The 25276-nt window shown below is 39.7% G+C and overlaps 1 protein-coding gene across 1 annotated transcript; it reads left to right on the top strand.

Moving 5' to 3' along the window:
- Positions 1-1381: 1381 nt before the first annotated feature.
- On the top strand, positions 1382-24748 carry cavin1a (caveolae associated protein 1a). The gene is made up of 2 exons (XM_074656169.1): positions 1382-2203; positions 21404-24748. Exons 1-2 carry the CDS (start codon positions 1700-1702, stop codon positions 22166-22168), a joined length of 1269 nt encoding a protein of 422 aa, XP_074512270.1. The 5' UTR covers positions 1382-1699; the 3' UTR covers positions 22169-24748.
- The last annotated feature ends 528 nt before the right edge of the window (positions 24749-25276 follow it).

The raw sequence follows: 25276 nt of genomic DNA on the forward strand, positions 1-25276 counted from the left end.
CTTAAAACTATAGAAGAAGAAGAAGAAGCAGAAGAAGTAGTAGTTATAACTTGCAGGTTAGTAACACATTTAACACTTACATTTCCAATATTTAATAATGGCATGTGAGGGTATTTAACTTATAAAATGTATGAAAAGTTAAACTAGCCAACTAGAGTTCCAGAAAATATAGGAAAATCTAATATGTGATGTTTTTTTTTTTGCTTGTTGGTCTTAGAGGATCGAGGTCAGCGAGATCACACCCTATGGTTCCTTCTTTGTACACCGTCAAATCACAGATTGGTGTAATCATAAGAATACAATAGGAGAAGAACGGACATTGAAGTGTTTTCCTGTTCTATTTTATTGGTGTAATAGTATTGGAAACTAGTGTAAGATCAATCACAAATTTCTTTCCAGTACTAACATATTTACTTGTTTATTTTCCATCATTTAAATCATTTAAAACACCAAATTAATTTCCTCTGAGGAATGTTTGATGATTTAAATGGAGTGTTGCAGTTCCCATTTGTGACCACTAGAGGGCAGTGAACACGCATGATCCTAAATACACTCAAGTCAACTGTCAGCTCCACCTAGTGTCACACACAGTGCTAATATCAGTAAAATCAGTATTAATATCAATATGTACAGCTCTTTATTAGCATGGTTATAACTAATTACAGCAGCAACATATATTTTGGTAATAATTGTATTCATAAAGAGCTGTTTTAATAACAGTTTCCTGATGTGGAGACAGATTACCAGCTAAAGATGTTCATACTGTACCAGCGTCAAGTAAGCCTTTATAGCATTATAATGCTTCCAGCGGTATAGCTAATTAAACATCTCGATAACTATATATAACTCGATATAGCATGTTTTCTGGTAATTCATTCAGTAAATAGTCTATATGCAATAACCACATTTTTATTCTATTTTTGTATACTCCTGTGTGAATTAAATACTTAATTAATGAAAAGTACTTTCTCATATTTTGTCAGTATTTTCTCATTTTAAGAACTCAAGTGTAAAATGAACATAACATTTTTAAGTGAAATTATAGAAAAAAAACAGAAATAAATGGCCTAGCCTATATCACGATAGAAACGATATAGAAAAATATATACAATAGGCATTTATATATAATTTTGACGATGTATATCATCATATTGCCCAGCCCTAAAATTTATATGACATTAGAATAAGCAGACTTTCATAAAGTTGTCACATTTCCGTGGTCTGAACTGATTGACTGAGTGTGTCATCACCATTAGAGGTGGAGTCTGGTGGAGATATGCTGCCCTGAGCTTGGGGACAGATTGGGTGGAGCCCCGGCAGCAGGGGGAGCCGGGGGGCGGGGGCCGAGTGGATGAAGGGAAAACTTTGACTGGGTGGTTTCACAGGGAGCAGAGGCATTTGAGTCAGGGCACACATGCCTCAGCTGTGAGAGGCCCAACTCCCCTTGGCTGGCTGGCATCCCGGAGCAGAGCAGAGGCAGAGAGAAAGACAGAGAAGACTGAGACTGAGGGTGAAGAGAAAGTTTAAGCGTAAAGTAGGCTAGGAAGTGGCAAACAAGTGGTTGAGAAAGTTGTCTGAAAGAAAAGGGAAAGGAATAGGGACTGAGCTCTGTGCAGCGTGGCTCCTGCAGGTTGTTTTTCAGTAGTGTATTTTTATCTGTAGCGAGTGTGCAGGCGGTTTGTATTTGGAGTTGACAGCCATGGCGGATACAGGTGTCAAGAAGGAGCACACAGGCTTAGTAGAAGTGCCTTATGATGATGACGAGGTGGCTCTGGTGGGTGCCGCCGCTGAGCCGGCAGTAGATGATGATGATGACTCCGCTGATGAGGTGGACCCGGTGCTGGCCATTGGCCCCGGAGGCAAGAGTGAGGCGCAGATGAACGGGGTAATGGTGCTGTCTCTTCTAGACAAGATTATCGGGGTGGTAGACCAGATCCAGCAGACCCAGAACGGGCTGGAGGCCCGGCAGGAGGCCATGGAGAAGTCAGTGTCAACCATCCAGGGGGAGCTGGCTAAGTTGTGCAAGAACCACGTCGGCACCGCCACCACTGTCAACAAAATGCTGGATAAGGTACGCAAGGTCAGCGTCAACGTGAAGACGGTGCGCAGCAGCCTGGAGAAGCAGGCGGGCCAGATCAAGAAGCTGGAAAGCAACGAGAACGAGCTGCTCAAGAGACGCAACTTCAAAGTCCTCATCTTCCAGGTGAATACTGAGGGCTGCAGTGAGTGTGTGTGTGAGCTTGTTCTTTTACTATTTCCATCACAGGGTGGACTAAGTTATAGCAAATCTTTGTTTGATAATGTGGTAACGCTTCACATGTGGCTGTTTAAGTTACTCACAGTAGCCTACATGTTAAAGGGGTGTGTTGCATTCCCTATACCGCAAAAAGGAAAGTTAGAGGGGGGTGTGAATCAAACCATCAAAGCAACCTTTTGACATCATCTCGCCAGAGAGCGTTAGAGTTGCACTGTGGCTTGAGTTGACCCTTGTTAGTGGAAAGGTTTTTCTCAGGATAGCGGATGCTGGCCAAAGCTTCCAATCCGTGGTTTCCATGACATAAACCTCTGAATCACTCTTTCCTGAAGCTTAAATGAGGCTGTAATGTTTACGAAGAATCAGTCTATTTAGTGCACTATTTAGAAGCTGTTTTATGGTTTGTATTCACGCTCAGTGAGAGGATATTAGCTTCCATGGAAAAGCGGAGGCAGATTGTGACCTCTCCCACTCCAGGACTTCACGGTTACCCAATGAAACTATATAAAGACTACTGGGTGTAAATAAAAAGGCCTATAAACACTGGCATGAAGGGCTACTTGAGAGTGAGACAGAACCCAGAACGCCCCACCCCTGAGTGCTCTGAGGGCAGATAGTTGGCAGAGTGCTGCCATGTGAGATGAAGATGTCGTTTTTATTATTAAAGGGGACATATCATGCTCATTTCCAGTTTCATATGTGTATTTTGGGTTTCTACTAGAACATGTTTACCTGCTTTAATGTTCAAAAAACACATTATTTTTCTCATACTGTCTGCCTGAATATACCTGTATTCACCCTCGCTCCGTTTTAGCGCCTGTCTCTTATTTTATTTTCTATTTTTAACCTTTATTTAACCAGGTGAATCTCTTTTTCAAGAGCGACCTGGCCAAGACAGGCAGCAGCAAACAAATGCAGATACAGACAGAAAACACAAAGGGAGACAAACAAATACAAAAAACAATGCCAGTAAATTTAAAAACATTTACATCTTAAGGAATCCTAATTCTTTCATTTTGGATTGAAGCCCCCCTCCTGAAAAAGCCCGGTCTGCTCTGATTGGCTTGCGAGAAAAATATGGTGCACCTTTGCAAAGGTAGTTCTCAATCTGTGAGCGATATATTCTAATGAGACAAATCTGAATAGCTTGTTGAATCACATGTTTTCTGATCTAGGTAGCCCACAAAAAACTGACTGGGTTGTCTTATGTCACAGTTTGTGGGTTGGTAGACACTCCAGATACCCAAATGTATGTGCACAAGCACTAAAAAAGTCACACTGACATTCATGCATTCATGGTGCAGAAACCTGCACTTTAATACCTGAGAATATGAGTATTGGGGCGGGGTCAGATTTATTTTAGGGAGCGTCTCAAACAGTTGGGACCATGAACATTGGAAAGAAAATAGGTTAGAACATAAGCTAAATAAAGGACACAATATGAATTCATGTGTGAGAGTGTGACTGACTGCCGTTGTGCATTTGAGACTAGGTGAGCAACTGGAGAAGGGAGAAGACTTTCTTTAAAAACATTAGTACTGTAACAGTGAATCAAAGAGTTGCAAACCTCTCGTGAGTAGAGCTTACTTTAGGATCCGTATTGGCAGGCGAACCTCTTCACCTCCCCCTCCTGGGATGTCCGCTATGGGAGCAGGTTACACTATTGGCATGTAGCAGAAATCCAATCATTGACACTAGTCCTTAATAAATTACTCTGCAAAGCAGGTGCCTCCTGCTGTTTGTGACACTGCGTGGTCTACTGCAAACCCTTTTAACCGCACGTCTGTGTGCAATTGTCGGTGAAGAACATAAAAGCGAGAGTTTGCAGATGTGGAACTTGTTTCAAGAGCTTACTGGTTTTATTCTAGACTAAGTCTTGATTGTGTTTCAGCAGACACAAATCACTTTAAGTCATTTCCTGTCGGTGTTATCGAAACTGTTGCAGAGTGCAACAGGAATGAGTCCTAAACCCACAAATCAGATAGCATTTTAGCACTTCTGGTTCCCTCATCTGGAAGTCAATGGGTTTTTAGTTAGATGACTGACATAAGGTCTGTGGTTAACACAAGCTTAAAAGATTTTTACGTTTTGTTCTACAATATAAAATGCATCAATAAATACCCCACATGTGAATTTTGAAGCCTTTATGTGTCTTCAAAAAAGCGGTAGCTGACAAGCGGCTAAATGCGGCTACTAAACGTCATCAAGACGAACACTAGTCCGCCTTTCGCTTAGTGGCGGCGAAGTCAAGTCATGCGACCGTGGTGTAGTTTGTTTATAGCCTAACGTTAGCCTTTAACTTCTGGCGATTGCATTAACGCTTCAAAAATCATACAAGTAGTGTTCATTTGATTAAAACGTGTAAGTATCATAAACATCTGTTTGCCACAGAGTTTATTTTCTGCAATAATCCAAACCCCAATAGAAAATTGGCTTTTTGTCTGGGGAACCAGTGCGATGCTTACTTCCTTGTTGGCCTACAAAAGCACGTCATCCCTGGAGCACTCTATGCTCTTATCACTGTCTAAAGTAGTCACTGCCATGTTTCAAAGAGGTTGTAGGAGTTGTAGCTTCCGTGTTGCAGTAGCTCCCATGATCTATTTATTGCCAGAGGACGGCTGCCCCGGGTCTAGTTTAATTAGCGGACCTATAGGCTGGTCACATATTGGCAGCATTGCAAATCAACACTGGCTCCCAGTCAGGTTTCACTACTTTCCACCCTCTGTTTGAGTGTTAATGTGTAAGGATGAGATCAGGGTCAGAGGTAGGCATGTAGAGGTTAAGGTTGATGACCGGTAAATGACCCTGGCAGTAAAGTAAAGCAGTGTCCTCACAAGAATAGTAATGCCAACGTGTGTGTGTGTGTGTGTGTGTGTGTGTGTGTGTGTGTGTGGCCATTCCTCACCAATACAGCCTTTCACTCACAGTATCAATGTCAAGTTAGACTGGAACTTCAGTAGGAGAAGTGAAACGTTTTCATAGCATTACCTTTGCGATGTAGGACCTTTATTCTCTGCTTTGTTAAAGTGATACCAGCAGCTTTAACTGTAGGTGTCGTATTATTCTCTCCTCTTGTCTCTGCACTCTGAGAATAGCTGCATACTTCAGGATTTTTAGCATGGAAAGACTTTGACAGTGATGTTTTATAATTAAACCTGCAATGATGGCGGCATGCAGGATCCCCCGGCAACAGCAGGGTGTGGTGATGAAGACATGTTTACCAAACGCACATTGCATATCAGGCAGTGGTGGAAGAAGTATTCAGATCTTTTACTTAAGAAAAAGTACTACAGTCTAATCTAGATCTGGGCAATATGACAATATATATAAAAATGTCTATTGTATAATTTTTCTCTATAATTTCTATCGCGATATAGACTAGGCCTATATTTATTTATTTTTCTCTATAATTTCACTTAAAACTGTTATGTTCATTTTGCACTCAAGTTCTTTAATTGAGAAAAAACTCAATATTTAATTCACACATGGGTTTACAAAAATAGGCTTTACAATGTGGTTATTTCATATGAACTATTTATTTATTGAATTACCAGAAAACATCTATATCATGATATATATCATTAATGAAATTACCTATATCAGGATAGAATATTTTGTCCATATTGCCTAGTCATAGTCTAAAAACTCTGTTACAATTAAAAGTCCTGCGTTCAAAATGTTACTTAAAGGACCAGTGTGTAACATTTAAGGGGATCTATTGGCAGAAATGGAATATAATAATAATAATAATAAGTATGTTTTCTATAGTGTATAATCACCTGAAAATAAGAATCGTGTTTTCGTTACCATAGAATGAGCCGTTTATATCTACATACGGAGCAGGTCCTCTTCACGTAGTCGGCCGGTCAAACCAAATACTGGTTCTAGATGCGATGGCTGTAGTCCACCGTAGTTCTCCTTCACGCTTGGCACACGGGAGAAGTTTCAGTTGGTTGCAATCTGCAACCTCACTGCTAGATGTCTCCAGATCCTACACACTAGACCTTTAAGTGAAAGTACAGAGGTATTAGCATCAAAATATACTTAAAGTACCAAAAGTAAAAGTACTCATTATGCAGAATGGCCTATTTCAAAATCATATATAGTATATTATTGGATTATAATTAATGATGCATCCATTTGTAATCATCAGTATTGTTGCAGCTGGTAAAGTTGGTTTTAAAATAACAGCCTCTTTATTGCAAATGACCTTGTAGCAGCTGAGGGTCTTCTTGCTGCTCAAGGCAGAACCAGCCTGTCATCAGAGCTCTGTGGTTCATAAATGGTCATAGATCGAATGGGAGTGCTTTCACACACACCTCCTGCGTTTCTCTGCTCTGACTGTATTGCGTCTAATATTGCTGTCTTTTATAGACTAATTGTCTTTCCATTTCTAAACAAGTCCCAAGTTTATGTCCTTATTTCCCGTTGGTCTCATATCGCCAGGCATTTGACTAGTTCAGCCTCAACAGTCTAATTTCCTGTGTTTTAGCAATTTCCTTTTAGCAATAGCCGTCAGGAAATAAACCTAGGCCCAAACTGTTTATAGGTAATAATGTGGCTTTCTCAATGAAGCCTCATGATGTTTGTAATATGATGACTATAAATGTTGTAAATGTCCCATAGAGGCCTTTCTGTTTCTGTAGAAACTCCATATTCCAGTAATAAGAAAGCTGTTTATGACGAAAAGGTGTTAGATATGATTACATTTTTTTGAAAAATGGCTAAACAGTTAATCAGTTATTGAAATAGTTTTAGCAATAGTCATAATTTTCCAGCTTCTCAGCTGCCTGATGGTTGGAGAAACCAGACAGCTGCCATAGCAGTGATGCCCTGCCCCAATAGCTGAGCCTCCTGCTCATCCTCAAACAGACAAGGCACATCTATGTCCAGTAATTGTCTTGGCATTCAGTTAGCTGAAGCTGTTGCTGGCTAAAAACCTCAAAGGGCTCGAGCTCCATCTCAGCTGAGCCCTCCACATGTCCCAGTAGGAGACTTGTATGGAAGAGGGTGACCTGCTGTGTGACAGTAGTCCCAGCACTCTCTCAAATATTACAACAGAGCACACGCAGATATACCAGTTGATTCTTTTCATGCAATCAAAAGCCACACTCCTTGGGACAGATTTGCTTTAGCTCTCATCTGAGGTAGTTCTGTTAGCATACTCAAAGTGAACCAGCTGATCAGAGATGAAGCAATTATTCCCTGGAAACCGATCGGTGCTCTTCCATCAGTGGAGTCAGCGAATGAATCTACTGTGGTTGAACCCAACTGGAACAATAAAACTGACTTTGGTTCGAGATGCATTAGTCTTGACAGCAAATCACTATTTATCAAACCATTGTTTGTGTGTTTTTCAAAACTCTATCTGCCAAGACTAACGGTTAACAATTTATTATTAAAAAGCAAACTCCAGCTTGAACATATAATTCATGTAGTGGAGTAGAAACGTCATTGTTATTGTTTAAATATTGTAATTTCACCAGTTATTTTATTTCTCATAACATTTAAAAGAGTACTCCACTGATTTAGCAATGTAGTCCTAAAACATGTTCAAAATAAATGCAGCAGAACTTAATCCACGCTAACGTCTTTCTTGTCCAAATCTAGCACCTACATTTCCCACAATGCAACTCTACAGTTCAGTCGAATAGATTCAGGTGTGTTACGCAAGCAGTGGGCAACTCCAAGGTCTGAAAATGAAGCCGATGCAGAAGTGCCTTAAACTTGCATTCTTTCTAATAGCCAGCAGGGGGCGACTCCTCTGGTTGCAGAATGAAGTTTGATTGTATAGAAGTCTATGAGAGAATGAGCCTACTTCTCACTTGATTTATTACCTCAGTAAACATTGTAAACATGAGTTTATGGTCTCAATCGCTAGTTTCAAGTCTTCTTCAATACAGCATGATGTTCATTTAGTAAACTATGGTCCCTTTTAGAGTCAAATAGACCATAAAGCAGGGTATGCTTTAGGGCGTGGCTACTTTGTGATTGACAGGTCGCTACCACGACGTTGTCTGGTTTGGGAGTTGTCCGTGTTTCCATTTTAGAACATTAACCCTTTCACAGTGTGTTTTAACATTTTGGTCACCTAAAGATGTCTTATTCAGTGTTTGGCTGTTCTTAGCTCCACCCTCTCGTGTCACTTCTGGTTGCACATAACCAAGATGGCAACGGCCAATATGCTGAACTTGACGCTTCAAGATGGCAGTCCACAAACCAATGGGTGACGTCCCGGCCACTACGTCCACTTCTTATATACAGTATATGTACGCGAGTAGCTGTTAATGTAGCCTCGAGCCGCTAGCCTCTAGCAGAGATGCGGAGCTACACAGGTCTTGTAACCTCACTTCTTTTAATTTTCAAATTTGTTGTCTTCAGCTTCAACCAACGCTGACTTTAGTGACGTCACAGGCATTTTACAGCTTTTTCACATATGCACTTGAACTTCCTAAGACCTGTAAACAGACTTTGATGTGTAAAATTGGTTGAGTTCCCCTTTAAATGTCAACGTTCGGGGGATTCACATGCTTTGTAATAGCTAAACAACATGGTTTCCATGTGATGCAAGTACCAGTGTAAGTGCTCATTTTAGTTGGTTTGATAATGGGAATGTGTGCTTTGATTAGATACTTTAAACTGTGACTCAACCCAGCATAACTGTGTGCCACTTGAGTGTTTCATAATGCACATTATCTATCTAATTATGTGGATTAATTCAGTTTATGCAATGTGATACATCCATCAGGGTGTGAGACGTTACTGATGTGCGTCTGGAATCAGGGTGTGTTTGGCTGCAGCTCAAAGACAGTGATAGCCATGTGGTCAACTCTATCATGGAGATGTAAGTCTTCTCAGTTACAGTCTACTTATTCCAGAGCTCCGATCGCAGCCAACAAGCCTCGCCAGCGGCCCCAGCCCTCTTTTCTTTAATAGCTTTTAACCCTGCCCAGACTATGTAATAACTCTATTCCACTTACTCCAGACATAGTGATCCAGCCAAGACTTTTTGGCCCAATTCAGCTCTCTGAATCTTTGTATTCAGGCATAAATCAGATCTCATTACAGCGAGGATAGTTACGAAGCACTTAGGCAACCCCTTGTAGGCAAGAGCAACCAACTCAACTTAAAAGCACTCGACCAGCAGCTCTAAGTTAGTGTTGTGATTCATCCCGCTGGCATCTCTCTGCCTCTCCTGCCAACATGCCCACTGGTTTTTCCTCCCTCCTTCTCACTTTCTCTACCACTATCGTCTTAGCCCCTTCTACTCCAACTCAGATGTCTAATCCAGAACCAGGCACAGCTCATTCAGTATTCGCTACAACACTTGTACTGTACTCTTCAAGTCTCTCCTATCTGTCCCTCTCTCCAGCTGCCCTCCTCTTCCCCGGGCTTGTGGAAAGATATCTGGCAGGCTCCACATTTCACTATTGCATGTCAGCTTCAATGTCAAGCCAGTTTGGAGTTCCAGTGCTCGGTAGCGTGTGAGCCTCTGCATGTATAAAGATGCCCTTAAGTTAACAAGGTTGTGGATTGCAAGACTATGACATACATGACAAAAAATAATCAGATATCATCATATAATTTCTGAGGATTGGGGGCCAGAGTGAACACTAATGAGATACAGTATATACACCGATAGCCTCAGTGTGAGAGTAGTTCTGAAGACACCTATCATGAAGATCTTATAAAGAGAGTCTTCTAAATTTTGTTCAAGGAATAGTTCAACATTTTCATTCACTCTCTTGCAGACTTAAGGCCTTTACACACCAGGGGCGTGACGACTACACGACACAAAAATGCGGAATAATCGCCTGCAAATATTATATGTCTTGGTGTTTTATTGTGAAAGGTAAGAATGGAAAGAGTGGATCTTGTCTGCGCTGCCTTTGTCAAGGCATCTCACCCCGTTCTGCACAACGTGATTGGTTGATCCCTTTATTCGCAGTGCAAAAGCTCATAATCGTGTTGTGTGTGAAAGTACTAAAAAATACATTATTCGAAAAAAAAAAAAAATGCCCCTAATGTGTAAAGGTGAGATTGAGATGAGATAATTGACACCACTCTCATGTCTAAATATGATGCTACAGCCATCAACCTGTTAGCTTATTAGCACAAAGACTGGAGACAGGAGGAAACAGCCAGCCTGCCTCCGTCCAAAGGTAGTAAAGCCCGCCCAACAACATCTCTAAATTAACCTAATAAACCTCTAATTAACAAGTTATGTCCTGTTTGTCTTATCCGCACAAAACCCAAAGTGTAAAAATGACTCGTTGCTGGACTATTTCTTGGTCAGGCGCAGTCGCGTAAGGAGGTTACTGCACCGAGTCAAGAAATAACTAGGGCTGCCCTGGACCAAAGAAATTCTTAGTCGACTAACACTCATAGGATTTTGTCGACTAATCGATTAGTTGATTTAATCGACAGATCTGTAAAACTGAGTTTCTCCACAAAGAATCACACAAAAGCACCACTTTAAATCTTTTCTTTACCAGTAATGTCCTCATAACTTTCTTAGAAATAAGACATTCAGCATGAAAAAATCATAAAAAACAGCTAACTGACTAAAGAAATCTTAGTGGACTAAGACTAAAACCACCAATTATTTGACCAAGAGGAGGCAGCCCTCGAAATAACCCCCCGTAAAATGGCAAATTGTTGTTTTTGCACTTTAGTTTTTGTACAGATTAAACAAACAAGATATAAAGTGTTAAGCTGAGATAGCGGTAGCTTTATATGTTTCTGCACAGATGTGAGAGAAGTATTGATTTTCGCATATAACTCTCGGCAAGGAAGCAAATAAGTGTACCTCCGGAAATGTCTAATTAATCCTTTAGAGTCGTTTTTGTTTCTTCTGCTTATCTCTTCCTCTCATCTTTGTTTTAGCAGCGACCAACAACATCTTGAAGCCAGAGCTACGTATGTTTCTCTTGGCATGTTTGGCCAAATCTGGATGTTGTAACGCTCTGATCCACTCTCTCTCTCTCTCTCTCTCTCTCTCTCTCTTTCTTTCTCTGACACAAACACACACATTTTGTACAAGATCAATCCTTTTTCGTTTTGGTTTGTAATTCTTTTCTATTTTGTAAAGATCAAAATCAGTCTTCATTCTTGAGTGTACCAGCCAGCATCCTCTGCTATTGTTCATCTTGTTTTCTGTTCTCTTTACTTGTGGAAAGACGGATTTTCAAGCTGAACATGGTCTTATAAAGAGTGTAAAGATTTATGAATAGGCTGACCATTTGGAACACTGCAGACTCACTGAGGACTAAGGGTCGGTGTGACATAATTGGATCAGATCGAGTGTGCAACACTCTGTGGTGTGTGTGTGATGTAGAAGGTGGATTTGCTGGTTGTGTTACTGTAGCCTTTCCTGTGCTCCTGTCATTAGGATACACAGTTGGTACAGCAGAAAGAGGATCCCTGCTATTCAAACACTTGTCTATATGTTGTTGAGTTATTTAGGGACTTTTGTTGCATGTCACATTTTTTCTGCTTTAAAATACCCAAAAATAGTTCTCAATCTATCCCTGTGTGCTAGTGTGTACACGTGTGCATACGTCGACATGTGTGAAGCACCTTACAGTATAAATCAGTCCAGATGTGTTTGTGAGCTGAAGACTCTGACTTGATCTCCTGTCTCACCAAACATCCCCATCTCACAGCAGCAGACAGGATTCACCAGATGGGAGACCAATCAGGTCACCCCTCCATTTGAACAGCTGTAGGCAGCTGTCTTGGCCGGCGAACAGAAATGTGTCCTCATACCACATCACAGCTCGGTGGAAGCTGTTGATACCCTCCGTGCTGTTTATTCCAAGATTTGTAGGCACACCCTTCACCTACAAGGCCACAGTCAAAATAAAGCATTGGCCAAATGATCTGAGATGGTATATTTAACGGAAACCGCTATGTTGCTGTTGATTATAAATACACCGGCAGCAATGCAATGGAATAGTATAGTGTCCTGTTTCATTGAGTGCATCTAAATTTAGCAATACGCAGCACCAACTGATTGATTAATTGCAATATATATGTTTGTGTGGGCCTATTTCCAGATGAAATGTGAGTGCGTTTGGCTATGTGGCCTTAGTTGTTGGCTTCATACTTTGTATGCTACTGGTATAATAACAGTTGCCTATTATTTTTTTTTACCATTGATTTAATTTATTTACCACATAAATACTAGGGCTGTCAAAGTTAATGCGATAATACCGCGTTAAAGCAAATTCTTTTTAACGCCACTAATTTCTTTAACGCATTAACGCAACTTGTGATTTTTAGGTTATAGCAGGCACAGTTTTAAAGCTAGAGTAAAGATCCTGGCATCATATCAAACTAGAAACCTAAAGAATCCATTGGTACCAACCATGTCATACTAGAAACGCTCCAAATAACGCTCCAAACTTGCACAAAATTTTGGTGAGGAAAAGCCGGCCATTTACACAGGGGTCCCTTGACCTCTGACCTCAAGATATGTGAATGAAAATGGGTTCTGTGGGTACCCACGAGTCTCCCCTTTACAGACATGCCCACTTTATGATAATCACATGCAGTTTGGGGCAAGTCATAGTCATGTCAACACACTGACACACTGACAGCTGTTGTTGCCTGTTGGGCTGCAGTTTGCCATGTTATGATTTGAGCATATTTTTTATACTAAATGCAGTATCTGTGAGGGTTTCTGGACAATATGTGTCATTGTTTTGCATTGGTAATTGATTTCCAATAATAAATATATACATTCATTTTCATAAAGCAGCATATTTGTCCACTCCCATGTTGATAAGAGTATTAAATAATTGACAAATCTCCCTTTAAGGTACATTTTGAACAGATAACAAAATTTGTGATTAAGTTGCGATTAATCGCGATTAACTATTTTGATCAATTGACAGCCCTAATTATATTCCTTTTGTTGTTCTTTTAGAGCGTCTCTTTATTTTGGTAATAAAAAAGTTGCTGTTAAAGCAGCCTCCATACATTCACTATTAATATAACTGTTATTACTGTAACTTAAGAGGTTGCGTGTGAAAGCGAAGTCTGGTATGTTCAAACCTTCAGTATGAAGTGCACCAGTCAGGTCACTCTGGTGGTATATTTCCCACTGCTGCTGTTCTTGTCACTGGTATGTGAGTTATAGGCCGTCGCAGAGAGCGTGCCAGGTTCTGGGTCCGCTTGGGATTAGATTTTGCATGCACATGGATGTTTAGGATGAATGATCTATAAACACTGGAAATCATAGAATTATGTTATCAGCGCGAGAGGCAAACTTTGAAAATGAATTATTGCACTATAGTCTCCTATTTTATTTGATTCCCTCAAATACATTGCACAGATTTTCTCAGGGAAGGAAGTTTTGGAATATGTTGTTAGTATTTCAGATAGCATTTCCACATGAGATCTTTTAAAATAACAAGACAATTTTCTCAGTGCAAGTTAATATCAAGACAGCTCAGTGGCTCACGATAGATTAAAATGAGTGCATACCTGATCAACAAAGACAGAATAAAAGCCGTTCAGCCTGTCAGTTTTTCCATCTACAACGTCCCAGTGGCATTATTCGTTATCACGCAAACAACAGCTCAATTCAGAACAGAGCAAAGCAGTGTGGGTGATTGGCTGGTTGCCTTCCTTCTCGTACCCTCAGGTGCTATTTTCCATGAGTTATTGCTCATTAATCATCATATTGGCCTACTGTAATTCAGTTGTTATAGTTTCCTATAGTCAGGCCCAGTACAGTATTCATGTTGGCAGCGTATTCATGCCCTCACTTGATCCACACGTCACATTATCCTGTAAAGTGGTAATATATGAATAATTGCAACACCTTCTTTCTCTTAAGTACAAGATGGAAATAATAAAAAATCTAAATCGTCATGCTCACTGCAGCAAATTGCACTGAGAGTTGTTAAATTTGGCTGACTAACCCCTTAGTGCCAGTGTGGATGGCACTATTACAAGGAAAGGGATAGTTATATAATATATTCCAGCACTGTAGCTGCCAGTTCGCACAGAGACGTAAAAGGAAAAGTTACATTTCCATCTTTGCGTGGGATTCCAGTGGTCTCAGAGTCATGGATGTGGGAAGGCTGAGCTGTGGAAAAGGGCTTCCCCCTCCAGCTCCCTGCATGTGAAATCACAAATCACTCTGACAGAAAAACCAAGGAACTCCCTTCCTGTGGCGTGCAATGCAACATGACGTCGCCATGTTGGCTACATGGTATACAGAGACCCTCTCTTGTGTAAAGGAAGAGTGGGATTGGTTGTTAACATTTCCATTACCCACAGGGCGCTTAAATATGCCGCCATCAGAGTGGGTTGTTCTAAAAGGCATGAGGGAGCTTCGTGAAACAGAAATTGCATTGTGCTCTCAGTCATACGAGTCGCCCCAAAATTCCGGAGGTAGCAGGCGGCTGGACCGGTCCTCTGTGAATTGTTTGAGCCGTATTTAGGAGAGAGTGGGAGGCATCACTATTAATGACCAGAGTACATTAGTGTCCTTATTTTAGCTGCCGGGCACTGTTTAGGGATCAAAGCATCGCGATTCAGAGCTCTTACACACGAACCTCCACCTCTGCTTCATGTCAATCTCTCGCTTGGCCTTCTCCCATCCTGCAGGGGCACCCGGGTCAGTGATATCACTCATTGTGAAAGCTAAGTGCACAGCTGCAAGGACTGGACAGGATCAGACAGCTGCTCCTGTGACTCACCGGAGAGGCCTTTCATCACACAGCCGCAAAAGGAATGGCGTGTGTGTCGGTGTGTGATTATCTATAAGCAAGCGAGTTGCTAAATGTCTGCATGCATGTAGGTGGATCAGGATCACGAATGTTGTGAACTAAAGTCAACCTGGCTGCTCTTCCCTAATCACTCAGGCGTTGACAAACAGAAATATTTTTTAAATATATAAATTAGAAAAAGCATTTTTCTTAAAAATTTTTTTTTTATATAGAATCGCTATTGTAATAAATTCAGGATAATTATTTCAATATAGAATATTCTAAATGTATATTTTTCAAATATAATAAATTATTACATTAATATATAACATGTATTAGAAATATTTGTAAAACATATAAATGATATATATATAAAAATATATATAAATAAATATAATTTCAAATAGTATATTTTATAATAAAATATATTCCATGTGTGGATTTACTTGTATAATGCTTGGCATTATGTTATTAATCGGATCGCTATTGTAATAAATACAGAATATTTATTTTATATAATGTAAAATATTCTAAATGTATTTTTTTTTAATACAATAAATTATTACATTAATATACAACATGCATTTTAGGTGGGGCGGCACGGTGGCCCCTTGTTAGCGTGGGTTTTCTCCGGGTTCTCCGGTCCAAAGACATGCAGGTTAGGTTAGTTGTTGACTCTAAATTGCCCGTAGGTGTGAATGTGAGAGTGAATGGTTGTCTGTCTCTATGTGTCAGCCCTGTGACAGTCTGGCGACCTGTCCCGGATGTACCCCGCCTTCAGCCAATCTCAGCTGGGATCGGCTCCAGCACCCCCGCGACCTTGAATAGGATAAGCGGTTAGAGATAATGGATGAATGAATGTATTTTAGGTAACAGTTGACAGATCCTAATGTTAATGGAAAGTTTTTTTAAATAATTGCACAGCAACCTTATAATTAATAATAGCATGGATAACATGGGCATTTTTGATTGCTTTTCTTTTTTTAACAGCCAATCTGGCTTGTAACAATCCTTCACATAGGACACAGCCATTTCATTATTGCTACTAATTGCATTCATGAATGTGGGCGACAACATATTTAAATAACTAAGGAGGACTATAAGACCAGGTGGATTAGTGTAGGTCTTGTAATGCTAGATAGAGAGACAGAGAGGGAGGAGGGGGATGGAGGAAAGTAGACGCCAGCAGCTTTAGTCAGAGCTGCTGTGGCCTCTGTATAGTGCTGATTGAGAACACTGTTGGCTCTGTCGCCAATGGTAACAGTCGGTGGTTAAATTAGCCCTGAGCCCCGGTATGAGTCACACAGAGAACATTTTTTTCTGATAATATTTAGACGATGAATAAGCTTTGCTTTTTTTATATGAACACTTTGAATTCAAGATTTATTTTTAGGATTACATCATTTTCACCACAGGTTGAGAACATTCTGGTCTAATCTTTAATAATACCAAAAGCAGGAGGATCTGCTGATTTCCCACAGATCTTGGCCTGTTTCAACATTTCTGTCTCACTTATTTTTCCCTGATAGTCTGTAGACTGAAAAATGTTTCCCTTCTGTCTACTTTTTAATTGCATCTTCCTGTGTTGTGCCTCCTTCTGAGAGACGGCTCAGACAGTTGTTGGCTTGTCCGAGCAAATCAACACACACTCAGACGGAGAGAGAGTTCCCACTCTTTCTAGCCAACTTTTCCATGAGGTATGATTCACGCCACTCTTGGACGAAAGAAACATTAGCAACAGACCTCCTTCTCATTGAGGAGAGCACACATACTCTCAGTCACCATTCCCCTGGCACCTGTCAGTAAACACACACACACACAGTGCCGACTTTTCCATTGCTGGTAAGTGGGAGGAGAGTGGAAGGTAACGCAGGGACACAAATGGACTTACCATCTCCTTCCTCAAGCTCCCAGTCTCCTGCTTGTAATCAGGCAGGGAAACCCAAACAGGGTTTGCTGATGTTATCACAATTTCCACAGATTCAGTGAGTCAAGTTTTAAGAATGCAAACAACAAAATGTTCCAACATGCAATCGCTCTGTTTTTTCATATGGGTTCCCACAATCCTCGGAAGATTAATCAAAGATTGAAACATTTTTATAATGTGACTAAAATAGACACGCCGATTAATCAGACGATATAAGCTTATTACAGATATACAGTATCATATTGGCGTGTAAGTTGGCCGATAAGTAAAAAGAAATATCCATGGATCACATGATTACAGCTTGTCCATGATTGAAAAACCTGGCACAATGTTAACATTTTACCAATCTTAAGTGGAACCATAAAGCCAATCCACCAAACAAGACCTTTAGAGTCATTAAAGAATCCTTGAGCAAATACTGTATCACAGAAAATCCTTCGCCATTTGTAGTATGCTTTGTTTTCCATCTATTCCAAGGTTCATTGAGTTTCCAGATAAAAACATCAGTGAATTGAGCCATGATGGTCTTGATTAAGTGTTATCCAGGCGGCAACCTTTTGAGTTGAAGTGCCTTAAACTTGCATTCTTTCTAATAGCCAGCAGGGGGCGACTCCTCTGGTTGCAGAAAGAAGTCTGATTGTATAGAAGTCTATGAGAAAATGAGCCTACTTCTCACTTGATTTATTACCTCAGTAAACATTGTAAACATGAGTTTATGGTCTCAATCGCTAGTTTCAAGTCTTCTTCAATACAGCATGATGTTCATTTAGTAAATTATGGTCCCATTTAAAGTCGAATGGACCATAGGGCACGTTATGCTTTAGGGCGTGGCTACCTTGGGATTGACAGGTCGCTACCACGGCGCTGTCCAGTCTGGGAACTTTAACCCTTTCACAGTGTGTTTTCAGTTCATGAAAGTTGATTTTGGACATTTTGGTCGCCTAAAAATGTGTTATTCAGCGTTTGATTGTATTTAGCTCCACCCTCTTGTGTCACTTCTGGTTGCAAAAAAAAACAAGACGCGGTGGCCAAAATGAAGAACTTGAGGCTTCAAAACTGTAATCCACAAACCAATAGGTGACGTCACGGTGTCCCACAAGGACACGCTACTGCGCCTCTCCTATGGGCCCAGTGGATGCAGAAGATTGCCGGATGATCCTGGTACTTTATCACTTGGCAGTCGAGCTATTTTGGCTTCCTGCACCACTGAGCAACTCTCATAGGAATGAATGGGAGCCTGCCTACAAGGCTGTGTCCAGTTCTCTTAATAACTCCATGATTCAGGCATCAGAAATTCTTATAAAAAAGTTTGGCTTCATGGGAAAAAAAAGTGTCTTCATTTCTGTGTGTGAGGGTGGGTGTACACATGTCAGTATCAATACTTGCAATGGATTTGTATGTGTGTATTTATACACAGACGTTGTCTTTCCTAAGGGCTGTGTACTCCAGGAACACAAGAGATGCACTTATATATTAAATGCGAGCTTAACACCCTTTCAATTTTAGCCCACCAGCCAAACTCTCCACAGCAGCAAACAAGTTTTGCCAGGGACGTATGAGGTCACTTGAACAGCTTCTCAGACAGCTATTCATAGTGTTTTTTTATGTCCCTATGAGTACACATGTTTACTGTCTGTGGATTTATCTTTAAATCTTCATTAAGTTCTGGTCACATTTCAGGACTTCTGAGCATATTTGTCGTACATATTTTGTTTGTTATTTTACATCATTTTGACAGAATGTACGGAAAAATATTGTGGCAGAGTTATGTGCTCATGCATTAAAAAATGTCTGTTATTAATGTTATTATTGCAGCTCTGTGTGCATGTTTTCCGCACAGCAGGTGCAGTATATATTTAATTGTAATACACTCATGTTGGTATATTGTTGTAGCGATGTCAGCTGTTTATCCAGCTAAACTTCACCACCCACCAGAGACAACATGAGCAGGTGGTTGCCATGGCGACAGAGCTCTGTGTTTATCTGTTGCCGTGCGTGAGAGGAGGGTGTTGTGTGGGCGAGCGGGGGGTAGTCTGTAGGACGCTGCAGTGGCTGACAGCCAGAGAGCGGTACATTGAATCCAGAGAGAGGCAAAGGCCAGCCAAAAATAAACCCACACAGAGCAGGTCGGCCGAGCCCACACCATACACGGCACCAATGTCCATTTTATGGTAGGATCGTATGGCAATATTTGAACTGCCCAGGGAGATGTGGTGATCACATGATCTGACAGGTGTCTTTCAGAAGTTTGACATCAGAATTTAAATCCAGTTTTACTCTAAATATTGCAAGTTACTAATGACGAAACACTACAAAACCCAAGTTCCACTATCAGCTTTTAAACCTTTATTCTACTTGAAAACATTGATACTGACAGAGACAAACCAAGACATGCCTCAATATACTTCTTCACACTCCCTAACATCCCTCAAACATGCCACCTCCTCATGCCAGCCATGCTATATATGTGTTTCAACGTTTCTGCTGGAGATTGAGTCTGCATGTGACAACAATACTGGGTCAGTATTGGACAAAACTGAGTAAGAGACATATTATATTTTCTCAAATTCAACATGTCAAACCAAATTTGCTTTTAGCTTTAAGCTAATATTCAGATTGTGAACCTTCGACTCAAATCTGCTAATATATAAAATGATGAGCCCAGTTTCAGACAACCTGGTAATGTTAAAATGCGATGAAGACAGAGACATCAATCAAAGGATGCTTTCATTTTTTTCATTTAATTAATTTTTTTAGAGGTATTTCTACACCGATAAGAATAAAATGTAGGGCTGCCCCTCTTAGACGATATTTTATTTATTGTTTTTCATGCTGAATCATTTATTTCCAAGAAACTTATAAGCACATCTCTAGTGAACACAATATTTGCACAAAAGTTTTACAGATCTGTCGATTAAATCAACTAATCAATTAGTCGACTAATAATTTCTTTGGTCGAGGACAGCCCTAACAAAATGTAAGAAATAAATTAGATATTATAAGTAGAAATTAAAAATACACTGAATTCTTAAAGTGTCCCGTGGTATGCTGTACGAAACGCCACCGTTTAAAGAAGTTAACATTGAGTATCAAACATACAATCATACAAAATATCAGTTTTATCCTTCATAAAACCCTCACTGGTCTAACTCTATAGTTTGTATGATGGCACAGGCATCTGTGGTGGGAAAGCCATGGTGCCTTACTCTCATACTTCTGTTTTTTTAATATAATAATTATATATTTATATTTACAATGACAATATTGAGTGTATCTACAAAGTCAGTGAAGATGGTGATGGTGAATTAAATCCAAAGAGAAGCAGTGAGGTTTGGCCCTGAGGTGCAGCAGGGTGGGACTTCTAATCCCTCTAGGGGCCACCGACAGATATGCTGTTAGGGGGTAAACATTGTTGGCATAGTACTGCTTCTCCCTGTGTGGATATCTGGTACCACACTGACAGTGTCCTGCCACATAACATGGAAATATGGTTGCTGCAGTCCTGGTTGATTGGCAGCTGTCAGCAGTAACTTTATGTGCACTGTGTGGTAAAGTCAAAGATTATAAGGAAGTGTAAACCAGTGGGGTTGGTTTTACAACTCTGTAATGTATTGCTGTATGAGAACAGATATAACCCTACGTGTGGGTTTACACATACAGTTATTTGTGTGAAACTGCTGCACGTCTGTGCTGAACATTATATGGCTAAACTGAAACTGTACTAGCCACCAAGTCTTTCCAGTGAAGTGAAAGCAGCATCATGCATTATATAATATAGATATAAGACATCTATAATTTATAGATAATCCATCATTTTTAATATAAAATCACATTCTTTGTTTACTGTAAGATTTGATTGCAAATTAGGCCTTTAAGTCACAACACTGAAAGTGTGTGGGTTCAAGTATTTACAGAGAAAGGATAGCAAAATGGCAGGAAACACTCCTGTGGTTAGATGTAACAGCCTGTAGTCTTTAGTTTCAATATCACTGTGGAGTTGCAGATCATTTATCTTCTGTTATTATCATTTCAGGGATGTGGTACACAGTAGCCTACATGTGACCACGCCGACTACACTCTTATATTAAGACTTGAAGTGTAAAATAGCTGGGTGTAGCCATGTTATCACTGGACTGTTGGCGTATGATTGACACCACTAGATGGCAGTCTACACCAGCTACAAGCAGTGAAATGTGTGCACTGTCTGAATGTGTAGATGTCACATGAATCTGTGAAGCATCATGCTCATATTTTCAATTTCATTTCTCACCCAAAGGCCATTAACTTCACTTTCTCCCGCTGCTAATTTGCACATGACATATTGAATGAAATGCCATCATTTCCATGAATCATACAATACAATCAGTGTAGCACTGTGTCTGATAATATTGTCGTAAATGTCAAACTGAAAATGTGATTCAATTCACACATTGTGATTCCTCAATATAATGCTGCTGTGGCTTAATAGTCTTCTGTTTTTCTTCTATTGTGCTCACTCAGGACCAAGTGAAGCCACCGAAGACATCCAAATCCAAGACAGGAGAGACGGTAGTTGAAGGCGTAGCCGTGGAGGGCCTTGGGCAGATACCTGAGGGACAAGAGGGACTCTCAGACAATCTCAACTCAGACGAGGAGGTGGAGATCGAGGAGATTATCGAGGAGTCTCGCACCAAGCGCATCCAACGCACCACCAAGCAGCAAGTGGACAATATAAAGAAAGCCTTCTCCAAAGAGAACATGGAGAAGAGCAAAATAAAGACAAAGGAGAACTTGGAGAAGACCAGACAGAGAACCCGCGACAACCTGGAGAAGACGAGACAGAAAACCCGCGACAACCTGGAGAAAACCAAGCACAGCCTGGAGAAGAAGATGGGCAAGCTCGGGACCCGCATGACCCCCAACACGGAGCGCCGGGCGAAGATGAAGAGCTCCAAAGAGAAGGCGAAAAAGTCCCTCAATCCCGACCACACGATCTACGCTCGCTCCAAGACCAGCGTGTACCGCGTGCCCCCCTTCACCTTCCACGTGAAGAAGATCCGAGAAGGGGAGGAGGAGGTGGTGCAGAACACGGAGATGGAGGAGGAGGCCGAGGCCGAGGGCCACCCGGAGGGAGAGGAGAACGGGCTGGGCGTGCACGTGGAGGTGGAAGAAGGGGAGCTGGTGAGGGTAGACAGCCCAGAGATGGAGGCTCTATTGGAGGTGACTGAGGACTCTCAGCTGGTCATGGTGGAGTCAGACCACCTAAAGAAGGCCCAAAGCGAATAGAGCGTCCCAGCTCTGCAGGGCTCTGGAGGAAGCGGATGAAGAGGGGGAACGGAGTCTAATCATAAGGACACAATATTAGTCGTCGGGACTTTCTAGACGTGATCACAATCTATGACATCTCATTTGTTCTCTTTTTACGGCACCCAACAGGGATGACTTTCATATTTGCTCCTCTTTAGCATACAAATAGAGTAAAACTAAATTTAGCTTTTGAAACATGCTGCAGGCTGACTGATTACAATTAGGCTATTTGCTGTTGGTTTGACAAATTGACTGGCTATAAGAATAAAAAAGGTATAAATAGTCTTTGCTATTGAGGATGTAATGTTTAATCTAATATTCGCCATGTATGATATGCACATTAGTAGGTATATTAACAGAAAGTTGTTGGCAGGATTTATGTTTTAATCGATTTAGTGATGTAATGTGAAACAAAACAATAAACTAGTATGCCTACAGAAGAAATAAGAACTAGAACATAAAGGTTATTTACTGCCAATCACTCACTGTCAAATGGTACAATATAATGTAACAATATAATGTAAACTACAGCATTACTAGAAATAGAAGCGCAATATCTGATAAATTATATTGGAAACACTGACAAACCCAACACTATTTAAACACTCAGATAGCACTAGGGCCATCCCCAATATAAAATGGGTATTCACAGCTTTGCAGCGCGGCGCAGCAGGCTGACATGTTCTTCTGTCTGTCTGTCTCCATCTCCCCTGGGACAGTGCCGCTGCCACACTACTGTACAAATACGCACCTCTACACATAACAAACAGCAATATCCATATGAGAATAACTAATAATAATTAACATTGAATATGAATAATGAATAATGTTGTGGGATTATTCCTTATTTCATGGGCTATTTTGGGATTTATACTTTATTATTACATACTTATATATATATATAAAAACTAAAAAAAATGAAGCGTCACGATAAACAGCTAAAGTTACTGTTGTGAACAATCATTTTAAGACCTAATATTTTACCTTTTTGAAGACGAGGGTACAATTCACATCCTGTATGTACATTTTTTGTGCTTCGATAAAAATAAAGATAGTGACAAAGGATCATGAAGCCTTAAAAGAATCAGTAGTCCACCACTGAGTTTTAAGTTATGCTATATTAATGTCTGCCTGCTCTATTCTGGGTCACTCATTCAAAATGTCAGCTATATATTATGATGAAATACTCAAAGTTGATATTAATAGAATGTAGTCTTTTGTATTTTTAAAAAGCATGCTTGAAAACTTGCTTGATCATTTACTGTAATGTTTTGATGTATACAATCACCATGCTATATTTGTTGCATCTGGACATGCTGTTCTCGCCAATCTCCAAATAGCACACCTCTGCACAGAGAAGAAGAAAACGACTTTGTCACCATGGTCACAGCCCATCACGGTACATTTACACATCCCTGTTAAAGTTTTCAAAGGTTATTGGAGGCAGAAAAATGATGGACTGAAGAGCAAGATGACAGTTCAATGACTGACTGACGTGGAGAATGTCATCCTGAATGCAGTCGAAGTGAGACAGCACACGGCCCAGTATTATGAATGGCGTGGCACTTTAAGAAATGTCAGAACATAATGACGTAGTCCAGAGGCCAGGTGAAATCTTATGTGCTTCCTCTGAATTATTAAAGAAATGTCCACACCGACAAAAAAACGCTGCCTGACCACCATTGTAAGTTTGATTCTGAAAGATTAGAGGAAACTTCAATAATTGGATTGTAATTATTCTGATGTAAACTGGCAAAGCCAATGTTCAATCGTTGCTATACTTTTGATGATGAAAGGCAAGCACACAGGGCTCCGGACAAGGAGAGGGTTTCCATTTTCATCCCTAGAGATGTGTGTGATCTTGATGTGGTGCAGGCAGGCAGAAGCCCAGTGTGTAACATGGAGAACCATTAAAGTAATCAATGGGCTGGGGAATGCAATTAAGGAGAGTGCTCCCTCAGAGCGCTGAGCAGGGTAGAGAGCAGTGAGAAGGACAGAGAAAAGGTGTGTCCGTGTGTGTGTGTGTGTGTGTGTGTGTGTGTGTGTGTGTGTGATTGTGAAGAGTACTGTAAGTATGTGCATATACTATACCCACACTATCAAGGTGAAACTGTCAGCATCAAGTGCACATTTCAAAGAAGCAAAGACAGGCCTGTGGCATCACATAGGCTTTTAATTATTAATATAGTATTTTGTAGTATGTAATTATATCCTTTTAGTGATTTTTTTGACAAAAACATCTGCATTGTTTTGCACATCAAACATTGAAACACTTGTAAAATATTGGCCCTTTAAAAAAAAAAAAGAAGTGTGGTTTTGCCAACATGTATATTTTGCTTTGTTTTGATCTACTGGTTATTAAAAAAACTGAACTAGCCTGCTAATGAGCGTGAGGTAGGTCATGCACAGCTTATATAAAGACACTTGCTGCAACACAATGTGACACATAATTGCTCTTGGTTGTTATTGATTCATACTCAAATAATGAAGCTTGCCTTTTATTTTGTGTCTAAGGCCTCTTTTGCTGCTTCACTATTAATAAAAGCGTACTGAATAATATATACTGCCTATTATTTTTATTATTTTTTTATTTTATTATGTACATTTTATATATATATTTATATTATGTACATTTTATATTTTTATATTTTTATTTATTTTTAATTTTATTATGTACATTTTATATTTTTATATTATTTTATTTATTTTTTATTATATTATGTACATTTTATATTTTTATTTATTTTTTATTTTATTATGTATATTTTATATATATATATATATATATAATATATATATATATTTATATTATGTACATTTTATATTTTTATATTTTAATTTTATTATGTACATTTTATATTTTTATATTTTTATTTATTTTTTATTTTATTATGTACATTTTATATTTTATATTATTTTATTTATTTTTTATTTTATTATGTACATTTTATATATATATATATATATATATATATATATATATATATATATATATATATATATATTTATATTATGTACAATTTATATTTCTATATTTTTATTTATTTTTTATTTTATTATGTACATTTTATATTTTTATTTATTTTT

This window comes from Sebastes fasciatus, chromosome 13 (genome assembly GCF_043250625.1).
Source record: "Sebastes fasciatus isolate fSebFas1 chromosome 13, fSebFas1.pri, whole genome shotgun sequence".
NCBI lineage: Eukaryota > Metazoa > Chordata > Actinopteri > Perciformes > Sebastidae > Sebastes > Sebastes fasciatus.